The sequence below is a fragment of the Dromiciops gliroides genome, chromosome 3 (assembly GCF_019393635.1).
Source record: "Dromiciops gliroides isolate mDroGli1 chromosome 3, mDroGli1.pri, whole genome shotgun sequence".
In the NCBI taxonomy this organism is placed as follows: Eukaryota; Metazoa; Chordata; class Mammalia; order Microbiotheria; family Microbiotheriidae; genus Dromiciops; species Dromiciops gliroides.
The window spans coordinates 282,643,579-282,667,189 of record NC_057863.1 but is presented as its reverse complement, the minus strand read 5'-3'; the positions used below and the strand labels follow the sequence as shown (position 1 = coordinate 282,667,189).

Below are 23,611 nucleotides of genomic sequence, written 5' to 3'. Positions count from 1 at the left end.
ACTGATTCAACTAATAGCTAACCTAAAAAAAAAAAGTTTTAAGTGCTACCAGTTGCATTTTCCATTTTTATTCAGGCTTGAATAAAATGAGTCTTTTAGGCTCTAGATTTTGCTCATTTCCATGTCTTCAGTAGCTTGTGGAGCACAGACATTTATCAGAAAGTCAATATTTAGGATAAGGATGTATGGTTTATGGACTCTAAAGTAATTACACCTCTTTGATTTCTCGTTGAACTATTGCTCATTTGAGGCCATTTCAAAACTTTAAAGCTGGGCATCTGGTTCTGTATTTCCTAGGATAGAATGAACCTTTAAACCCACAAGTCCTGAAAAGTGATTCTCTTGTAATGTACCTAATTTTATTTGGCAGTTCCCTGTTTTATAGCTCATGTGAAAGCTAGTGACAACTTACATACACATTTATAGGCAATTCATTATTTCATTTTACTTGTCTCCATTAAAGCCCTGCCCTTTCTTGATTTATTGTGGTGGCATATTCATGCTTCTGTAGTTAAGATGATGTCAACAATTCGTTGTAAACCCTCATCTTCAGAATTTTAAAACTGTATTACATATCTCTTTGGTGTTGACAACTGCCATCACTTTTTCCTTAGCAGGATTTTCCTTCTAAAGAAATTGCCTACCTACTTTCATGACAGGCATTTTTTTTAAGCTGTTATGGTTCTGTGTTTGTGTGTGTGTGTGTGTGTGTGTGTGTGTGTGTGTGTGTGTGTGTGTTTTAACAGTAAGTATTCACATGTAAAATTAATTCCCTATATACATTTTGCCTATTGAAGATGGGAATATTTCTGAGATTCTTTCAGTACAGTAGAAATGGAAGAGAATCTTTGTTGTCCTTCAGTTGTTTTGGACTCTTCATGAACCCATAGTAGTTTTCTTGACAAAGATACTAGAGTGGTTTGTCATTTCTTTATCCAGCTCATTTTACAGATGTGAGGAAACTGAGACAAACGCGGTTAAGTGACTTGGCCAGGGTCATGCAATTACTAAGTATCAGGTCAGATTTGAACTAAGGAAGACTCATCTTCCTGACTCCCAGCTCAGTGTTCTTATCCACTGCCCCACATAGCTGTCCTATTTTATCCTTATGATTAGTCTGTAAGTTTTGTTATCCCCATTTTGCAGATAAGGAAACTGAGGCAGACAGAGGCTAAGTGATTTGCCCAGGGTCACATAGTATTAGTGTTGTTTGAGGCCATATTTGAACTCCTGTTTCCCTGAGTTGGGTTGTAAACCTTTTTGTTTTTTTAAATTTAGTATTTTATTTTCCCCCAATCACATGTAAAGGCAATTTTAAACATTCATTTTAAAAACTGAATTCCAAATTTTCTCTCCCCAGTCCCTTCATTGAGAAGGCGAGCAATTTGTTATGTTATACATGTGTAGACATGCAAAACATATTTCCATATTAGTCATGTTTTAAAAGAAAACATGGGGTCTAACACTCTTATCCATTGTACCACTTAGCTGCCTCTGACTGTTATTATTAAACCAGTTTAGTTAGACTCAAGTGAGGTTTCAGAATTCTGTTGCTTTGTAGCAGATTGGTGGGCCCATACTCAAATTTTTTCTTCTGTAAAATGGTGGGGGTTGGGGGGGTAAATATTTGGAGTAGATGGCCTCTGTGTTCTCTTCCAACATTATATCTATAAGCCTATTATAAGCCTATGTTTCTCTGTAGCTGAATGGAACCTACACAGCCTTGTGATCTCTTGACATGGATTTTGAGAACCCATAGTCACCTCCATATAACAAAGAGTCATAAAATCAACTCTAATGGAGGTTTATATTTCTTTACTCAAATGGATCCTTGATCGCCTCACTGTGGGTTGTGAGAAAATAATGGGATTTGGCAGATGCCCAGGGGCCCCACCTGAAGATTGATTTGGAATTTATTGAATTGGGTGAGACTGAGAGACTGACCCAGAACCTACTTAAGGTTGATTAAATCGAGACCACACCTGCGTGCCATGAGTGGGGTGTTGTTCTCAAAGGCTGTGGACTGCGATATCAACATGAGACCACCCCCCAACCAGTCAGCTTGAAGGATGGCCCCTTCTGGTGAGGGAGACAGGAAGTAGCAAGGGAAGTTGGCTGTGGTCTCTTTCATTCCTGAACCTTGGGTTGGTGGCAGAGAGGAGAAGGGAAGAAGGGGGCCAGTATGAACCCTAAGGTAGATAAGGCTTTTTTTTCCTGTACTCTCTGTACTCCACGTGTTCTCTTTACTCTTTAATAAATACTTAATACCAGAAAAACTGGTGCTGACCTTTCTGGCTTATAAGGAAACCTTAGCTAGTTTCTCCCCTCCTCAGGTTAAGGACACACGCATTAGATTTTACTTTCCACAGGGTATTAATACAAAAAAACCCATCCACGTTGTCCTTCCCTCTGTGGTTCTTGTCTATGTTGTCGTTCAAGTCCTCCACAGAGAATCTGCCTAACACACTTGAGACTTTCTTCCTAATCTGTTTTTTTGTATTTTGTAGCCTCTGATATAGTACTGGTATTCATTTATTATCCTTTGTCTTTTCACAATGGACTCTTCTCTTTTTCTCTTTTATCATAAATATAAAACATTTACATTTATAATGATGGCAGCTGTCAACACCAGATAGATTTGTATTAGGGTTTTAAAATTCTGAAGATTAGGGTTGACACTGAGTTGTTGACATCATTTTAACTGCAGAAACAGGAATATGCCACCACAATAAATCAAGAAAAGGCAAGGCTCTGATGCAGACAAGTAAAATGAAATAATTAATTACCTATAAATGTGTATATAAGCTGTCACCAGCCTTCACATGAGTTATAAACTAGGGAACTGCCAGAATTTAAATGTAAAATATCAGAAAACATGAATATTTTTATATGGTCAGTAAAACAAAAATGCAAATTGTATATGAACCTATGGACTTGTTATATATATGCCCCCTACTACATATAGCTTAGGTACTCCCCCCCCACACACACACACAATTCACATTTAACAAGACAGTTGCAACATTGCTGTTTGTCTATATCCCCTTGCCTGCTTTTCCAGTCATATATTTCCTAGCTAATATCCCTTATGCCTCTCTTTGTGACTTAGTATTCCTAAATTAAAAATATGATCTATATGAAAAAATTTTAATAATTTGCATGGTACTTGATGGAAAAAATTAAAGTACATTGTAATTTTTTAAATGGTATAAGATTAGTAGTCTGTTTTATAGATGAGGAAGCTGAATCTTTAAAGAGATGATTAGGTGATGGTGTCTTGATAATTCAATGGCAGAGACTAAATTTAAATCCTGATCTTTGTGTTCTTAACCGTGTTCTTTCTAGTATGCAAATAAATAGGAAAATATATGCTTTGTGTTGTGTTCAGTTAAATTGCCTTGTATACTCATAACTTGTTTAATGTTATCCATCCCCATTCTATGGAAAGGATATTGGCCTTTTTATTCATTTGCCCAGTCAATAGGAGAGAAGGGATAGGAAGGAAGTGGATCTATGAATTCATTGGTTTGAAGAACTCTTGGATCATAGTTCTTCTCAATGCAGATTAGCACCTTCTGTACCTTAGAAAGTGAACTGGAAAGTACTGGAGGCTTTTTGGCCTGCCTCAGGTCACCCCAGCAGTATGTGTCCAAAGTGAGACTTGAACTCAGGTCTTTTTGGTTTCAAGGCAAGCTCTCTATCCACTAACCTAAGCTACTGCTAATAAAAGGGAAATTCAGGTCGTTTATCTTATATTTTATTCTGTGTTGTTGTGAGAAATCATTAGACTAGAAACTTCTAAATATACAAAGTAATGTGGTTTTCAGGAAGATCATAATGAGTTGGGAAAAAGTCATAGTAATGCTCAGAAAAAAAAATGAGGAAAAAAATATTGACTTTTCAGACCCTGCAGTACTTCCTTTGAGCCTCTTCTATTATATAAATCCATTTCTGGCATGTTATCTAACTTTATTCCAGGAAACCCTATTGTTATGCTTGTTTCCATTTCATGGAACCTCCTCTCCCCAAGCTCAAGGACATTTTAGATGCTGGTTTATCCAAAATGCCCCAAGGCATCCGTTTCTGTGTATTAAAGACACAAAGGAAAATAGCCACTTGTCTCTTTTTCAAGACAAACAAGCTCTAGGGGACATTTTTTTAAAAAAGACTTCTTTAGTGAAACTCAGCCTTTTGAGTGACAATCAAGTTCTGTCTCTGAAATCTTTCTAAACTGAAAGCTACTTGACCATAAATCTAAGCCACCTTTTATCAGTATTGAGGATCTTTGAAGGTATATTTACCTAGATTTAATCTAATCCAGTAAATATTTATTAAGCGCCTACTATGTGTCAGACACTGGCAATACAAAAGAAGCAATAGACACTCCCTGCTTACATTCTAATGGGTAGACAACATACAAACACATAGATTTATAAAGCAAGTTCTATACTGGATAAATAGGAAATAATTTATGGAGGGAAGACACTGGAATTTAGAAGGGTTGGGCAAAGCTTCCTCTAGCAGGGAGGATTTTAGCTGGGACTTAAAGGAAGCCAGGGAAGTCAGTAGTAGTAGAGTGGAGGAGGGAGAGGCATGAGGTAGAGCCAGAGAGAGAAAGCCAGGAGCCAAGAGTTGGATTGTCTTGTTCATGGAACAATCAGGAGGCCAGTGTCACTGGATTGAGCAAGTATGTATCATTGCAAGGAGAATGCAAAGGTAGAAAGACTGGGTTATTGTCACGGGGGAAATGGTTAGTGTGGGGGTCCCTAGGTATTCCTCTTTAAAGAATTACACCCTCTCACACACAAATCCAATTTGAATAAAATAATCATTTATTTAGGTGCTAGAGAAAGGAAACCCAGAGAGAAGAAGCCCTTGAACTTCTCTCATGCGGAGATGGTTCAGAGAACTGGTTCTCTGAGATACCCATCTCCTTGAACAGAAGAAAGGCAAAAACTTTTATAGAGGACAGATGGTGGAGGGACAGATGACGGTGGAAAGTTCCCTTTGGGGGTGGGGGAAGCTGGAATGAGGGGAAGTGGTCCTGACTTCTGGAGTTATCTATCCCCTTGGTGCCACTCAAACAGCAGTCATGCCTAATGGGCCTCTCTCTCTTGCTTCTCAAGGTGTTTCTTGTCCTTCAGTTTAGCTGGCCATTTTAAACGTTAATCCTAACCCCATAACAGTCATGAAGGGTTTTAAATGCCAAACAGCATTTTGTATTTGCTTTTGGAGGCAATAGGAGGGCTCTGAAGTTTGAGTAGGGGGCGTCAATTTTTGTTTTTATGCCTGTCTCCTACCAAAAAAAAAAAAAATCGGAGAAATTATTTTTGTAATGTCTCCTACAGGAAAAACCAGATCAGAGACAGACAGGAAAAACATAGTACCAATTTATTTGTCCCAACTACAAGCAGGCATGAATCATGCCAGAGACCCCTTCCAAAGAAGGAGCTCAAAGACTTTCTCTTTCTGAGGGTATTTAGGGTTTCTTTGTTCACTGGTTACAGGGTGTTATCAGTTTCATTAGCATGATACAAATCAACCTAAAAGCAAATACTATGACAAGAATGGATATAATGCAAATCAGTTTTGTTGTTTTTTTTTTTGGTGAGGCAATTGGGGTTAAGTGACTTGCCCAGGGTCACACAGCTAGTAAGTGTTAAGTGTCTGAGGCTGGATTTGAACTCAGGTCCTCCTGAATCCAAGGCCAGTGCTCTATCCACTGCGCCACCTAGCTGCCCCAATGCAAATCAGTTTAACAAGTCCAGTTATAACAACAATGTAGGAAATACCAGTCAGCTTGATAGTTCTACTTAACTGAAACACTATGATAACATATGATTCTGCAAAAATGGGATTTTGGCAAGGAAAAAGATGCCCAGATGTTTTTACAAGGTAGGGACTTACTATCCTGGGGAAAGAAGTCAGCAGATAGGGCTATCTGGGTTCAGTTTGAAGTTCAGTCAAAGGGCATTTTACTCCTATTAATCCAGGGTTTCATAAAATCCTTTTGGATAATACAGCAACTCCATCAAATCCAGGTAGTCCATACTTTCATTATAACAGGGGTGACATGATCAGACTTAAATTTTAGAAAAAAAATCACCCTAGTAGCTGAATGGAGGATGGATTGGGTTAGCGAGAGACTTGGGACAGGCTGATGCACCAGCTAGTTATTGCAATAATCAAGGCCTGAGCTGGTGAGAACCTACACTACAATGGTAATGGTGTCAGGAGAGAAAGGGAAATATTTGAGAGATGTTGCAAAGGTGAAATTGATAGGTCTTGGCAACAGATGGGATTGGGTGGGGCTGAGAGAGAGGAATTCAGAATGACTCCTAGGTTGTGATCCTGAGGGACTGGGAGAGTGGTGCTGCCTTCTATAATAATAGAAAAAGTGTGGAGTGGGGGCCGAATTTAGGAGGAAAAATAATAAATTCAGTTTTGGACATGTTGAATTTAAGATGTCTACTGAATATGCAGTTCGGGAGGGAAAGATATATTTGAGAATGATCTGAATCAAAATGGTAATTAAATCTGTGGAATTAGAGATCTGAAGTGAAGTAGTATAGAGGGAGAAGAGGACCCAGGGCAGAATTCTGGGGCATACCTGTGGTTAGAGGATGTGATCCAAAGGAGGATCCAGCAAAGATGAGAGAGTAGTGACCAGATAGGTAGGAGGAAAACCGAAAGAGAGTGGTGTCCTGAAAACCTAGGGAAGAGATTGTCAATGAAGAGAGAATAATCAGTGTCAAAGGGTGCATGGAAGTGAAGGGGAATGAGGATAGAGAAAAGGCCACTGGATTTGGCAAATAAGAGATCTTTAGTGACTTTGGAGAGAGCATTTTCCATAGAATGATAAGGTTAGAAGCCACATGGTAAGGGATTTTAAAAAGAGTGGGTGGAGAGAGAGTGGAGACACCTATTGTAGACAGCCCTTTCAAGGAATTTAGCTACAAAGGCAGGAAAGAATAGAGTAGAAAAGAAATAAGATGATGATTAGAGGGGATGGAAGAATCAAGTGAGGGATTTTTTTCAGCCTAAGGAGGACACAGCTATGTTTATAGGCAGTAAGAAATGAGCTAATAGAGAAGGAGAGACTGAAAATAAGTGATGAATGGGAATGACAGAGGGAGCAGTCTGTTGGAGGAGACTGGATAGAATGAACAAGTAGAGGGATTAGCTTTGGTAAGGTGTAAGGCCACTGCATCATGTGAAATAGATTATTTCCTTTCTGTTACTGTGTTTACCCTCAACCCTCAATGTCTGAGGTAAGAAAAGTTCACCTTTAATATCATTTACTCCCTTACATTTAATAACGCTGCCTCCTCCCCAATTAGTTACAGTTTTCACTTTACAGAGGTATAAGTTACATTTTCACATCCATTGTCTCATTTCTCAATTCCCTTGGCAAGTGAAATTGTACCTGGCTCATAGTAGGTAATTAAATTCAAGTGCCTACTGTGTGCAGGCATTGTACTAAACTTTGGGAGTATATATAAGAAAAATAGATAGTCCCTTCTTTCAAGGAGCTTACCACATAACTGGGGAAGACTGTACACAAAGGAATCTGAAAAGGGGAGGGGGGGAGCACCAGTAGGTATGTGGTTCCTTGGGTTCAAACCCCAAAAGAATTACTGATGGAAAATGGAGTTACCAGGAAGGTTGTTAGCCCTTTATAAAGAGTCTTTGGGAGGAGTTTAGTGTTTTACCCTCTAGCCCTCCAATCAGAGGAGAGGGTGAATTGAGAAGTTGTTGAGCCTTAAAGCCTCAGTCAGTCTTCCTAGTGATGAGAGTTCAGTTATTCTTATCCTGAGAAGGGTATGTGGTTCCTTGGAATTAAGCCAAATAAAGCTACTTTTGATAGGTAAAAGAATTGTGATTTGAGATAGATACACGTATTGTCATCTCCAGTTTCCAGGACAAGTCAAGTCAACAAGCATATCAGTAAGCATCCCTTACTGTATGTATGGCAGGTGCTGGGCTAAGCTTTGGGGATACAAAAAAAGCAAAAGACAGTCTGTGATCTCAAGGAGCTTACCATCTAGACACTGAAATTCAGAGAGGCTCAAAAACTTGCCTAGTCTTGTTTTGGAAATGGTGGTGCTGGGACTTGAAGATCTTTATATTCTGTACTTCTAATGCTATTTCCCACTATTCAGCTTATGGTAATGGCACCTAAATCAGCAAAATTTTGAATTGTTATTTTTCTCCATTCTTTCTTTCTTTCTTTTTTTTTGGGGGGGGGCGGGGCAATGGGGGTTAAGTGACTTGCCCAGGGTCACACAACTAGCACGTGTCTGAGGCTGGATTTGAACTCAGGTCCTCCTGTATCCAAGGCTGGTGCTTTATCCACTGCCACCTAGCTGCCCCTTCCCATTCTTTATTTCTTAGTAAGAAAAAGTTCAATGTTGTATTTGAAGCTTTGTCTTCACTGGGAAAATGAATTCTGTCTGTATGTGATCACAGTGTGCGGAGCTGCCAAACAAAACCGAAATGGAAGTAACAGCTTGACTCAAAGTAAACAGGCCAGAGCTTGGCACATATTACAAGAGGTGCTCAGATTATGTTCAGAGTATCAGAAAAAACATATTTGTGAGAAAACCATTCCATAATGTTTCTGTTTTTTTGAGAACTGGGGTGGGGAGGAGATATTTGAGACTTTCTTCTTAGACGCACCTAGGTGGTCAAGTGAATAGAGCACTGGGTCTGGAGTCATAGAGATCTAAGTTTAAATCTGGTCTTAGATACTTACTATCTGTGTGACCCTGGGCAAGTCATTTAAGCTCTGTCTGCCTCAGGATCTTCAACTAGAACATGGTGATGATAACAGCACCTACTTCACAGGGTTTTGTGAGGATTAAATGAATTCATGTTTGTAAAGTGCTTAGCACAGCGCCTGGCACATAGTAGGTACTTAATAAATGTTTAGCCAACTAACTCAGCCTTATTCTTTACTTTAAATGTCATTTTTAGTCATAGAACTCCAGAATATAGAACCTGAAAGAGACCTTAAACATCCACCATATAGTCTAACACACCCATTTTACAAAGGTGACCAAAATCCAAGGCTATATACCTTGTAATCTCCTGATTTGCTCTAATATGTTTCTTCCATTGCAGACATGTCTCCCACATCCAGTTATTTTCTTTCTCATGGTACAGTGCTTGAAAAAGTGAAGAATAAATGCTGCCTGCCTCACTCCTAATGTTGTGTTTTAATTTTATTGATGCCGTTTGATTTTATATCAGGCATTTCTCTTAATCTGTTCCCTTCACCCTCACCAAATCCATTCAAGTTCCCCTGTAATAAAGAAAAGGATTTAGCAAAACCAGTAGACATACTAACCACATCTGGGAGCAAGCACCCATCCTCCAATCTCTAACCTCCCCGCCTTTCATCTGAGAGCACAGAGGGGTGTTTCATCATCACTTCTTTGAAACTCACATTGTTTATTACAATGAAGTAGAGTTCAGCCTTAAATATAACTGTGTGAAATAGTTGCAGAGGATCCCAAGTCTTAAATATGTACTCCAGCAAATATCTAAAAAGAGTGCCAGTCCAAATAATGATTAGAAAACTTAAAGAGAAACTGTAGTTTAAAAAAAGAAAGAAAGCCAGTGCAAATGCAGGTAAGCAAGCCTCAAGCTTCCCAGCTTGCACCAGAGATTTTTCAAGGGCACCTAAGGCCTATTTCTGCATTCAAGAAGAGCAGAGTACTCTAAAGGTAGTCGGAAACTTACTATGTTATGACCAGTGAGCATATTCAAGAACAAAAATGGAAGATTCCAAACGGAAGAAAAATGGAAAAGCTTTGCAAAAAAAATCATTTGAATAGTTTTTTTCCCTCCTCCATCAAAGGCAGTAGAATCACTCACTATGTTTGGATTCTTAACACTGCAGTTAAGATAAAGTGCCAGGCCTGGAGTCAGGAAGACTCATCTTCCTGAGTTCAAATCCAGTCTCAGATACTTTCTAGCAGTGTGACTCTGGGTGAGTCACTTTAACCTTATTTGCCTCAGTTTCCTCATATGTAAAATGAGCTGGAGACGGAAATGACAAACCACTCTAGTAAGAAAACCTCAAATGGGGTCATGAAGAGTCACGGAGGACTGAAAGGACTGAACATCAAAACACCTCAGACCTAGATATATCAATAGAAGAAACCCAAAAGAAAACAAAAAGGACAAAAACGGCTGGATTAAATCAAATGCATATAGGCCATACAATTGTGAGAGTGCTGAAGGACCTATATATTTGGAATAGGAGATACTACAGATATGAATAAAAAGCCTCAAACCTTTTTAATACTGAAAAAATGTAACCAAGAGAACATCAGTAACCACTGACCTACGTATTCTTACTTTCCCATCTATACAAAATCTCTTTTGAGAGTCACCTGTGCATGAATCTAGCACAGGGATTCTTAACCTACTGTCCATAGGATAGATTTCCATGGAGATAGATTTCAGGGAGTACATCAACTTGGATGGAGGAGAAATTACATCTTTATCTTTACTGAACTGTAAAACATAACATTTTTTCAATTATGAATTTTTTAAAAACCAACATTATTCTGAGAAGGGTTTTGTAATAGTACTGATATCCCCTAGGGTTTCCCTGTGCCTTTCCCTGTCCCAAAATGGGTTAGACCCATAATTCCCCAAGTTCCCCAACCCACCCAACAGGAGATTTGCTTTCTCTAAAAGAAGATAAAGCTGTCCCTATCCTGGTACCCTCAGGCTACATTGATGTATTTTCCTGGTGAGAGAAATGATTATTTCTCTCTTATATTAATAACTAATTATTGAATCAGAACCAAGGTTTTATCTTCTTTTCTACTTCCTCATCCAGAAATTGACCAGTGTGGGAAATCTTTTTCAAAGATTTACTTAGGCCAAGATCTAATCAGACAGTAAAAGAAATTCTAATGTTGGGCTGATGAGAGGATTCCTGCTCATTGTGTTTATTACTCAGACAGGTCTGGGAAAATGTTGATTTTATAAGTCTCTTTGACCAAGATTTGGATTATCTAAATCATGTACTCCAAGTCCCATGGCAAGATATAGCCCAGCCTCTCATAATATTCATTCTCATTAATTCTTAACCAATCAGAGTTGATTGCCACACCTAGGAGCACCTACTCTTCCAAGGGCATATAAACTGTGAACCCACCACCTTGAGAGATCTTTTGTCTAAGAGAGATGGCCAAATGACCATTCTTTTATTAATAAACATGCTAACCTTATTAATAAAATGATCAAATTCCCCAGAAACTATGTCAGACCTTTCAAATGCCATGCTGGTCACCTAAGGGTATAAAAAGTTCCATCTATTTCTAGTCCAGCTGTCTCAAACTTGGTGGATGCTCCAACACCTCAGGAGTTAACATATCCTGCCCTATTTCCTTAAGGAGGCAAAGGAGGCTGCATCTACCCAAACTGAAGCTGAGTGCTCTGATATCTTTCCTGTGCTATAGCTAAATAAATCCCTTTTGTTAACTGTCTGATGACCTACAAGTGCCTCATTTCATCCCAACACTGAACCTGAACCAATCGGGTACCATCATCAATCCTGCCATAAGGGGAACAAGTTGGCCTTTGCAGTTATGGACCACATCTTTACCATTTCACTAGTAACTGAAAGATATAGAAAATATAAGGTCCCTTTGTATAAGATCCCATTGTGCTAATTGTTGCTTACAAAAAAACTTTTGATTTGGTAGGAAAAAAATGTGATATTGCAGCATCTTTTAGAAAGTTTCTCCCATTGTGATACTAAAATCATTTAAGATTCCTTTGACATTAAATGTTTGACAATAAACATCAGATGAATCATGAACAGGGAGATTGTATGTTCATCCAAGGTATTTGCCACTGTGACTGAAGAGATCCAGTTTGAGGGGGCTTCCTGAGGGTGTTAAGCATCCCCCCAGATGCTTCTGTTTGCTGATGACATTGTAGTGATTTCATCAGTACCTAGAATATTGCATAGCCTCCTCACTTAAAGGAGTTTGGCCTGACCATCTTGGAAGGAAGGATGAAGTGGATATAGAATGTTTATTACCCAAACCTCAATAAGCTTTCTTTGAACACTAAATAGAGCTTGTCCAATCATATATATTAATGGGACAGTTCTTATGGACAGTGAGTTGGGCCCAGGGATGAATGGGAGGAAGAAAGAGAGCCGGATTGCTTTTGGGAAATTGCAGAACTGTTTACTCATCCGAATTGTCCCATGAAAGCATATGAAGGAAGATGCCATCTGCATCCAGGGAAAGACTCTTCTTTTCAATGGTAACTTTTTACCAATGGTTCTATTTGGCAGCAAGAAATGCAATACATTTCCTGGAACTAGAAATGAGCATTTTATAGGGAAATGTACATGGTGGGAATTAGCAGTTTGTTGTGCCATATTCTACCAAATTGGAAAGGCTTCAAGTACAGTTTTTGGCAACATATTGTATCTTCTTTCTAAGAACTAAAATTAAGTGCAGAAAGGCTTTTCACCAGATGATTTGCAGGGGACAGGAAGAGAGACAGTAGGGATAATCTAGTCTACTAAGACTTGGAAAGGTTATCAGGTAACAAACCAGAGGAAGTACCTATATGGATAAAAGCATTGATATTTTTGCAATATTCAGGGAAAGTAAATGTGTATGTATGCGCACATATACAACAATTAGTCAGATACACTCCATTCTTTAACCTTTCTTGAGAAACAGGAATTTCTCTCCCTTGCTTTCAAGGACACTTTAACTGAATGGAGTGGCCTTTTGTCATTTGTGTTGTTACTGAGATTCCAGTGTTGATAGTGTAACAAAATATGTACACATTTAAATTGTGTTTAAAGCCATTACTTTAACCTCTTCTAATTTTGCACTTTCATACATGACTTTAGTTGATCTTCTCTGAAGTGCATAATCTTAAAAAATGAGAAAAACAAAACTAAAATTTCAAAAAAATCTTAAAATGTGTATTCTGAGTAAATCCTTAATATAGTTTTTCATTCAGCCAATTTAGCCACTTTCTGCCTATGCTTCACATTGTAATGATTGGAATGACGCCACCTGCTGGAGACTTACTGTAGGAAAGCTCCAACATGAGGAGAGGGCCTCTGAGGGCAGGACCACGCGGCTTTCTTTGGAGTCAGGAAGTGACATTGGCTTGTAGGAGGAAGAAGGGGGAGGCTGGCGTTCTGTCTCGCTCTTTTCCTGAGGACTCTGGTGGAGAAGGGAGCTACAAATGTGCTCTCCCTTTAATAGATAGAGGAATCTAGGCTTTTCTCTCTCTCTTTACAAAGTTCTTATTCTCCTTAATAAATGCTTAAAAGTCTAACTCTTGCTAAAGCTTATAATTTATTGGTGACCACTCATTAAGTATTTTAGACAGTATAGCTAGAATTTAACCCTTACAGCATAAAGTGTTTGTTTTCTACCAAATTTTGATTTTGCATGTTGTTCTTTCATAAACAAATAATAGTAAGGAGATAGTGCAGTTAGATATCACAGTGGATAGAACACCGGGCCTAGAGACAGGAAGATGAGTTCAAATGCAGCCTCAGATACTTTTAATTTCCTCTTCTGTAAAATGAGGGTAATAATCTCCCAGGTTTGTTGTAAAGATGAAAGGAGATACTATTTCTTAAGTGTTTAATACAGTGCTTGGCACCTAGTAATTGTTATATGATAGCATACCATATTTTTAGTTGAGTCATTTCAATCATGTCCAGTTCTGTGACCCTATTTCAGGTTTTCTTGGCAAAAATACTGGAGTGCTTTGCCATTTCCTTCTCCAACTCATTTTACAGATGAGGAAACTGAGTCAAATAGTATTAAGCGACATGCCCAGGGTCACACTAAGTGTCTTGAGGTCAGATTTGAACTCAGAGATTTATCTACTGCTTTACCTAGCTGCCCTCATATCTTATATCTTATAACTTATAACAATATGATAAAAATTGTATAATAATATATCATTAGGAATTACTACTACTACTACTACTACTACTACTACTACTACTACTACTACAACACAGTGGGAAGAACTCTAGATCTGAGAAACCCAGACTTGAATCTTGACACTAATTGGGTGACCATGGGCAAGTTACCTAACCTTTTTGTTATTTTTTTTTTAAATGTGTTTTCTTGTTTGCAAAGAAGAAAATTTATTAAAAAATAAAATAAAACACTTAACTATATACACGATATGACCAGATCATACTGAAAGTATTTCTCTTAATAGAAACTCTTTACTTCAACTGTCTGAAGATCAATTTTTTCATCAGTAAAATGGGGATAATAATATAGTACTTACCTCTCTAAGTAATTACTTATAGGGTTGATGTAAAGATTACATGACATGGCATGTGTAAAGTGCTTTATAAACATTGAAGTACTCCATAAATATCAGGGATATTATTATAACGAGGAAGGCTTTAAGAAGCTATTCCAAAAACAGGTTTTATTGGTTGTGTTTTCATTCTAAACTCTGCTGAGAACAAACTATTGAAGTAGTAAATCATCGATCCAAAATAGCCATAGAATGAGATTCGTAAAGCACAAGTGAAGATTTTGTCAAGTGAGATATATCATCTTTTAGCAAGAGGAATAAACTTCATTTTTTATATTTTATTGTGAGGGGTCAAAAGTGGGTTATTTGGACAACTAGCTGCTCGTGTTTATTTTGCTATCTTTTAAAAAATTATTTAGAACTGGAAAATAAACAAATAGGAATATATATGAACATGAATATATATATGTATTCATTAAATTTAACATGGTAGGAGCAACTACCCAATGTTGCTTTCTGAACTTCCATTTTTTCTTTATATTTTTAAATGTTTCGTAATGCTTTTATTTTTCTTTTGTATCATGTTTTTCCAGTTTAACTACACTCCCCCCCCCCAGAAAAATAAAACGTCTTTTTAGTTTTTAAAAAAACAACACTAGAATCATTGTTCTGTGGTGATCAACTTTCATCAATTTTTTAAACCACTACTAAATTATTTTGATGTTTTATGATTTATAGTGTAGGGACAAATTTCTCTCACTTCTTCCTTATTTCTTTCCTAGTCTATTCCTTTTCCCCTTTCTTTTTCTTCTCTTGAAAAAAAAATACAATATGTGGAAAATACTAATCTCTGTGATCCTAGAAAACACTGAGATTCTGAGAAGACACTTGGCCCTGTTCCCTTTGTAGCTTGGATGTCACTGCTCCTATAGTATGAATTGGGTTCTTAAGAGTAAACTCTCTTCTGGAATTCCAAGTTTATGAATATCTCCTGGTGGCCCAAAATGAATTTTGGCCATGGTCCTTTTCTGTCTCCTTTTCCTCCCATCAATCAGTATTTCTCTTTTTTTTTTTTTTTTAAGTGAGGCAATTGGGGTTAAGTGACTTGCCCAGGGTCACACAGCTAGTAAGTGTTAAGTGTCTGAGGCCAGAATTGAACCCAGGTACACCTGACTCCAGCGCCAGTGCTCTATCCACTGTGCCACCTAGCTGCCCCGTAGTTGACTATTAACTGCCTGCTCTCTACAAGCCCTGACAGATTCCATTTTTTACTACATTTCAGTATATGGCTTTGGCTTAGCCTGACTGAGTTTTAGAGTTCTACAAGTTGGCTTCAGGCCTCTTTATGGATCCCTGGTGCACAAGCTGCTTGAGAACTATTGTTGTAGAGTCGTTGTTGGCCTGATTCTAGGAGTTCAGTGTCCCAAGATTGAACAGAATGAGATCAAGAACATGTATCAGCTAAGAAAAAGGGGGGTGGGGAGGGGGCTTACCTAGAGCTAGTCAGCATTCATATAGACTTGAATTGTTTAAGCTTGGTTTCCCTGCATTATATTGGTCTACCAGTTAGAAGCCAGAAAGGGGAACTGCTGAATCCTCATGTGGGGACTTTTGGTATTTGGGCCACCAGAAACCTCTCAGTGGCCTGAAACTTACTTCTTTGAGATAGTTAAGTTTTGAGCATGGTGTCAATGTTTTTAAAGGAGATATTAAGCTAGTCTACATGGCAGATGCTGCTCCTACTGCTCCCCCCACCCTGGGATTGCAAGGACTTAAAGGTATTATTATGAACCTTCTGCCATTCAGTTGCTTTTAGGTACTTACAGAACAGCCTTTTGTGGACATGTGAGAAGCCTGTCACAGGCTGTACTAGAGAAGGTAGAGAAAAACTAAAACAGAAACATAGGAAAAAACAAAGAAAATTTCATTTATTTACTTATTCATTCATTCGTTTATCTATTTATGGGGCAGTAAGGGTTTAGTGACTTGCCCATGGTCACACAGCTAGTAAGTATCAAGTGTCTGAGATCGAATTTGAACTCAGGTCCTCCTGAATCCAGGGCCGGGGCTTTATCCACTGCGCCACCTAGCTGATTTTTAAAAAAGCAATGTTGCCTCCACTTAAGGAGGACAGAATATGTTGGGGAATGAATATCAAAAGTCCCAATATTTACTTCTGCCCGTTGGAAGGATCAAGTCCCAGATCTTATTCTTTTCGTAGATATTTATTTATTTTGCTTATTACACATAGGTTTCTTCTACAGCAATGGTTCCTTTTTTTAACTTTAGGAATAATATTTTTCTCCAGATACACATATAAAAATTTTTAACATTTTTTTAAACAAATTTTGTGTTTTGTATTCTCTCCCTCCCCCTCCCTGAGATGCCAAGCAATTTGATATAGGTTATACATGTGCAATAATGCATACATTTCCATATTAGTCATGTTGTGAAAGAAAATACAGACCCTCTTCCCCCCAAAAAAATATGCACAAAAATAAGTTAAAAATAATATTCTTTGATCTGTATTCAAACGCCATCAGTTCTTTCTCTGAAGGTAGATATCATTTTTCATCATGGGCCCTTTGGAATTGTCTTGGATCATTGTATAGCTAAGAATAGCTAAGTCATTCACAGTTCATTGTTGTACAGTTACTGTTACAGTTATTGTACAATTACTGTTACTATGTACAGTGTTTTCTTGGTTCTGCTTACTTCACTTTATATTAGTTCATGTAAGTCCAGGTTTTTCTGAAATCATCCTGCTTGTCATTTCTTATAGCATAGTAGTATTCAGTTATAATTACATACCACAACTTGTTCATCCATTCCCCAATTGATGGACATCCCTTCAGTTTCCAGTTCTTTGCTATCACAAAAAGAGCTGCTATAAATATGTACAAATTATTATGTATTATGTACAAATAGGTCTTTTCCCCTTTTTTCTTTCCTTATTAAAAAAAAGTCTCTTTGGGATGCAGACTTCATCGTATTATTGCAGAACCAATGAGTATACAACATTAAAGCCCTTTGGGCATAGTTCCAAATTGTTCTCGAGAATGGTTGGATCAGTTCACAACTCCACCAATAGTGCTTTAGTAGCCCAATTTTCTGAACTTCCCTCCAACATTTGTCATTTTCCTTTTCTGTCATATTAGTCTGATAGGTATGAGGCAGTACCTCAGAGTTGTGTTAATTTGCATTTAGAGCATTTTTTTACATGACTATAGATAGCTTTGATTTCTTCAACTGAAAACTACCTGTTAATATCCTTTGACCATTTATCAGTTGGGGAATGACTTGTATTATAAATTTGACTCAGTTCTCTATATATTTGAGAAATGAGGTCTTTATCAAAGATACTTTTGAAAAATTGTTTCTTAGCTAACTTTCTGCTTTTCTAATCTTAGTCAACCTGGGGATTTTGAACTTGGTTTTTTGTCTTTATATTGAATTTTGTTTGTAATCCTAAGTATTTATCTTAACACATTTAAAAACATTGTTCTCTGAAAGAATCCATAGATTTTTACCAGGTTGTTAAAGGGAGGCTGTGATACAAAAAAAGATTAAGAAACCCCCTTTGTAAAGTATCTTTTTGAGAATGTGTCTTGTGATGAAAATATCTTTAAGCATGAGATTTTTAAAACACATGCTTAAAGTGGTTCAGCAGTAACCTGGGGTAGAAGTAGCTCTTCCTTTGCCATCAGCTGTGACTATGGCAAAGTCACTTACTCTTCTGAGCTTCAGATTCCTCGTTTGCAAAGCAGAGATAATACCTACCACCTCTATGTCAAAAGGACTTTGTGAGCATTGAATTAGATTTGTGAAAAGTGCTTTGCAAACAGTATATAAATGCCAATTATTATTATAATGCTATTTAAAGTATTCTATCCAGGATACAAAATTGAATTCCTAACTGAGATTATATTGTGGACTGTAATGATTGGAATGATGCCACCTACTGGAGACTTGCTGTGGGAGAGCTCCTCCATGAGGAAAATGCCTCAGAGGGCAAGGCCATGTGGCTTTTCCTTGGCGTCAGGAAATGACGTTTTGCTCATTGGTGCTGTCTATCAAGGCTACCAGCCAATCAACTTGAGGAGCCTCCTATTTTCCGGGAGGAGACAGGAAGGAGGAAAGAGAGCCTGCACGGAGTGCTCTTGCTTTTTTGCATTCCTGACTTGATGGTGGTGGTGGCAGCAGAGGACTTCACAGGAAATTTGAGGAAAGATAGGAATGCCAGGCTGTTGGAATTCTGTTCTCAATCTTTTTCTTTCTATTTTTCAATAAACCCTTAAAAACCTAAACTCGTTTTATCAGTGATTTTAGTCAGTTTCCCCCAAAACTGGGGGAACAGATTAGAATCCACATTTAGAATCTTAAATTACACAGGACCAGTAAAATAACAAAATTCACCTCTTGGACTACTCTAACTCTCAGAACAACAGCTCTTGACAACTGAGGAAGCAGGAACAAAAAACCAGGGTGGTCGGGTGGTGGTGGAAGGAGCCACAGGCAGGGAGGAGAAAGAGTCAGTTTCTTATATTTAAAATTTCTAAGAAATAAAGACCTTTGATATGATATCATGGAAAACCAGTCAGAAATTGCTGTGGTCAGGTGGTTAGAAAACATGGATCTTCATTACTTTTCATAATTTTCTACTCCATTGGTGTAGCAGAAATCAGGAGATTTCTGGGGAGAGAACAAGGGAAATGTTTAAGTGTTCCAAGCTGTTCCTTTCTCCTAATATTATTTTATGGTAGTTATGGCTATGGTTAATTTAGGATCCTGTTATCTCCCTAATCAGGTTTCCTGGACACATTCAAATTTTAAAAAATATGCACCATAAATCTCATTTTCAAATCTTCATAACATAATTATATGGAGCAACTGTCTCTTTCAAATACTCTTCATTACTTTTGTTTATGTCATGACTATCATGACTACTATACAGACCTACAGGTCAGTAGATAATTTAAAGCCGAGACACATTAGTACTTTCCATTTGAAAAAAAAAAAAGTAGCGATTTGTAGAGTATTTGCACCATGAACAGAAATGAGAAAATCATGAGGTTTAAGGGGCAAAGATGTTGATTTGGAGGATTTGGGTCATAAGAGCAGAAATTCCCAGTAGGAATCTGGAACTAGACCTTCGGGGAGAGGTCATAGCAGGGTTTATAAACTTGGGAATCATCTCTCTGCATGATCATCTCATTCCACCCTTAGCACCCTGGTGTGACTTAGCAAAAGTCAGATATGCCCCCTTTTCTTCTTTGATACTGCCACCACACTGGAACAGGGCTTCAACACATCCTGCCTGAACTATTGCAGGAACCTTCTGGGTTTCTCCCTACCTCCGGTCTTTCCTCAGTTACCAAGGTGATCTTCCTAAAGCACAGATCTGACTATGTCACACCTCTAACCCTCCTCATTTAGTAAACTCCAGTCACTCCTTTTCAGACTGTGGGATCAAATATAAAGTTATCTTTGGCAGCAAACCCCTTCATTACCTGGCCTTTTACTACCATTCCAGTCTTCTTGCACATTACTCTCCTCCAATTTTTTTGGGGGGTGGGGTGGGGCAATAAAGGTTAAGTGACTTGCCCAGGGTCACACAGCTAGTAAGTGTCTGAGGCTGGATTTGAATTTAGGAATATGAGTCTTCCTTACTTTAGGCCCTGAGCTCTATAGCTGTTTCACCTTACTTTTAGAAATACCAATTTGTGCAAGTGACTGAGAGAGAGGCTATTGCCCCATGGAAGGAATCATCTTATGTCCCTTATGCATCTTATGCAGTTCATTATTCATCTTTACCCTCCCCTTGGTCATTTTTCCCCTCATTTGCCTCAAAACGCCTTCCCTGTGTCCATGGCCTCTTACTGGGTGTCATTTTTCCCTAGGAGCTCTGATTCCTCTTCTCCTAAGGCAGAACGAGTGGCCTCTCTAAGCACCAAAGGCTTGCAGATGAGAAGCAAATAAATTCTTCCAGTTTTCTTTCTAGAAATGTTTCAAATAGCTTTTTTTTATAGAACATCCATTTATTTTCACTTATGGTTAGATTCAGATTTGTGGGATGAGACACCTTGGGTTACACCTTGAGCTCTTTTGCTCATTGGAATCCATAACTCAATTTCCTCCTGTAATCTCTGGGAGAGGATACAGAATACTCTTATGTTATTCAAATTTCCTTTCCTTTATATTTGAAGGTCTCTTTCATGGTGACCTGCTGTTTGCCAGTATAATTGTTAAATTTAACCATTACATATGTATCTTGGATTGGCTGTATGGGATTTTTTTCCCTCTAGATATAATCTGTGGAGTCTATTGTCTTTTGCATTTAGGAATTCTGGCAGTTTTCTTGTATTATTTCTTGAATCATGTTCAGTTTTGTTTTTTTTTTAAACTTGTCATATTCTTCTGGAAGACTTGTAATCTTTAAATTGGTTGTACACAGCCTCCCTTGTTTGTTTTGCTTCAATGGACATCATGCTTTTTAAAAAGAAATGTTTTTTGCTTCTCTTGTAGTTTGTCTTTTATTCCATGTATTTTCATTCCCAATCAGTTATTCTCTCTGTTGTTTCTTTCATGAAATTTACTACTGTGAATTCATAGTTTTTCTATTCTGCCAGTTATTTCTGCTTTGTGGGCCATAAAATCTGATTTTGCAATTTTATTCCTTTTTTAAACCAACTAGGTACATCCTGCTTTTTGTGGTTCCATCAGCACTATCAGGTGTCAATTCATTTTCTTTAGACTTGCAATACTTACTCAGAGATTCCTGATTTCTTTCCCTAATCCTATGTTACTGTCTTCTCTGTCCTTTTACCTGCTTATGCTAAAAGTTTTTAATTGTTTTCTTCCTCTAAGGTATTTGGCAATTTCACTATTTTTTAAAAAAAATTTAACTCTTTTATTCATGTTATCACATTCTATTCCCTTTGGGAGCATTTTCCCTGGGGGCTAAATTTCTATTATTCATTATTTATTTATTTATTGGTGAGGCATTGGGGTTAAGTGACTTAGGTCCTCCTGACTCCAGGGCTGGTGCTCTATCCACTGTGCCACCTAGCTGCCCCAGGGGGGTTAAATTTCAAAGTTGTCTCAGCCTCTTTTCTTGGTTAACCACCCTAGATTTCTGCTCCTGGTGATTCTTGGGGAGACAAGTGGCCTCAGCTTGATGTTTCTTTCAGACTTAGAGGCGTACCACATAACCCGAAATACATACCCTGCCCCAGATTCCTCTTTCCAGAGTTCTTTGACCTAGTTGTGTTGAATCATTGAGTGATACTACTTCTTGCTACTGTCACAAACCAAGCAAATTTCTGCTGTTTGAACTTAGTGGCACTAGGTTGAGGTGGAGATTGGAATATAGAGCTGAGTTCTGTGCAAGTTCATGGGGCAAATTTTGCAGCCCTGCTGCCGAGAGAGAGGGAGGGAGGTGTAAAAGAAAGGGCATTTTGTAAGTTGATCTGGGTTAGAGATCAGCCTTCTCTGCTGTTAGTTCATTGAGTTTTTGCCTCATTTGGGTTCTTGGTAAACTTGCCTATGAAAATTTTAACATTGCTTCATCTCTGGTGCATGGTTTCTATGTTTGAGAGGCTGTAAGGATCGGAGAAAACAGTGATTTACCCAGAAGTAGGATCCATACATTGTCATTGGTTGTCTCCTCCTTCTTCTCTCTGCCTCCCAGTTTACTTCAAGTATCAGATAAAATCCCACCTTCTGCAAGAAGCCTCTTCTCATTCTTCTTCTTGCTAGTCTTCCCTCTGAGTTACCGACAATGCATCCTGAATAAGTCCTTGTTTATATGTAGTTTTTTACATACTATCTACTGCAAGAAGACCTGAATCCAAATCCTGCCTTAGACATGTACTAGCTGTGGGACTCTGAGCAAGTCACTTAAGCATTGTGCCCTAGTTTCCTCAACTGTAAAACTCGGGCAAGAGCAGCAGGTCCATCACAGGATTATTGTCAGTATCAAATGATTGTATTTGTAAAGTCCTTAGCCCAATCCCTGGCTCAGAGTTGGTGCTACATAAATGCTTATTCCTTTCCTCTTTTTTTTTTTTTAAACTTTGTGTGTGCGTGATGGGGGTGGGGGGTGGCAAATGGGGTTAAGTGACTTGCCCAGGGTCACACAGCTAGTAAGTGTTAAGTGTCTGAGGCCGGATTTGAACTTAGGTCCTCCTGAATCCAGGGCCGGTGCTCCATCCACTGCGCCACCTAGCTGCCCCTCCTCTTTTCTTCTTATATTAGATTGTGAGCTCCATAAGGGTAAGGCCTGTTTTTGCCTTTCTTTGTCATACCAGGGATTAGCACAGTGCTTCAAACATAGTAAAAATGCTTATTGATTTGTGAGCTCCTGGAAGGCAGGGACTGTCTTTTAACTAATTTCATATCTATGCCTCTTAAAACAGTGCCTGGCACAGAGTAGATGCTTAACAAATGTTTGTTGATTGATTTTACTTGACATTTCCTGGGTTTATATTTTAAGGCTTCTAGAATTTCATTTAAAATTTTTTTCAATATTGATGAGTAAATTGGAGTGAAATCTAAGTTACAGGAAAAGTAGGCTTTTGTTGTCTGTTAGATGGCGCAGTGGGTCCAACGACTCATAATGCCATTGTATTCAATTCTCAGATTTATTTCTCTAGATTTAATCTCCAGTGTCTCATTTTTCTTATTGTCATTATTGCTGATGTATTTAGACATCTGCATAGTGCAAGGAAAATGTGCTGGAAAACAATGAGTTTTGGCCATTGTCCATACCCAGTGAGCTCCCAGTGATGTTTTTGGAATGTATGGGCAGGGAGGAACCCCTGAGATGCAGTGATTTGAAGCACTGAGTGCTCATTTATCAACCATCAGTTTGAATGTTTAAAACCAATCTGTTGGGGCAGCTAGGTGGTGCAGTGGATAGAGCACCAGCCCTGGAGTCAGGAGTACCTGAGTTCAAATCTGGCCTCAGACACTTAACACTTACTAGCTGTATGACCTTGGGCAAGTCACTTAACCCCAATTGCCTCACTTTAAAAAAACAAACAAAAAACAATCTGTTTTTGACGTGTGTTTTTATTCTCCTGTCTTTTTCAGTATTCCTCACTGAAGAGAAAGCCAATTCAGTATTAAAGCGTTACCCAAGAGCAAATGGTTTTTTGGAAGAGATAAGACAAGGAAATATTGAACGTGAATGCAAAGAAGAAGTCTGTACCTATGAAGAGGCAAGAGAAGCCTTCGAAAATGATGTGAAGACTGTAAGTATTGAAGGGGAGAAACAATTACAGATACTTCTTGGTAGATTTGTCTTTCTTCTCCATAC

At 38.2% G+C, this 23,611-nt stretch overlaps 1 protein-coding gene across 1 annotated transcript in view; it reads left to right on the top strand.

The window, feature by feature from the left end:
* PRRG1 (proline rich and Gla domain 1) overlaps window positions 1-23,611 on the top strand; it is a 139,708-nt gene that overhangs the window by 80,603 nt on the left and 35,494 nt on the right. Inside the window, exon 4 of the mRNA XM_043999182.1 lies at window positions 23,386-23,546. Within this exon, the coding sequence (XP_043855117.1) occupies window positions 23,386-23,546 (161 nt within the window). The remainder of the gene's footprint in view (window positions 1-23,385; window positions 23,547-23,611) is intronic.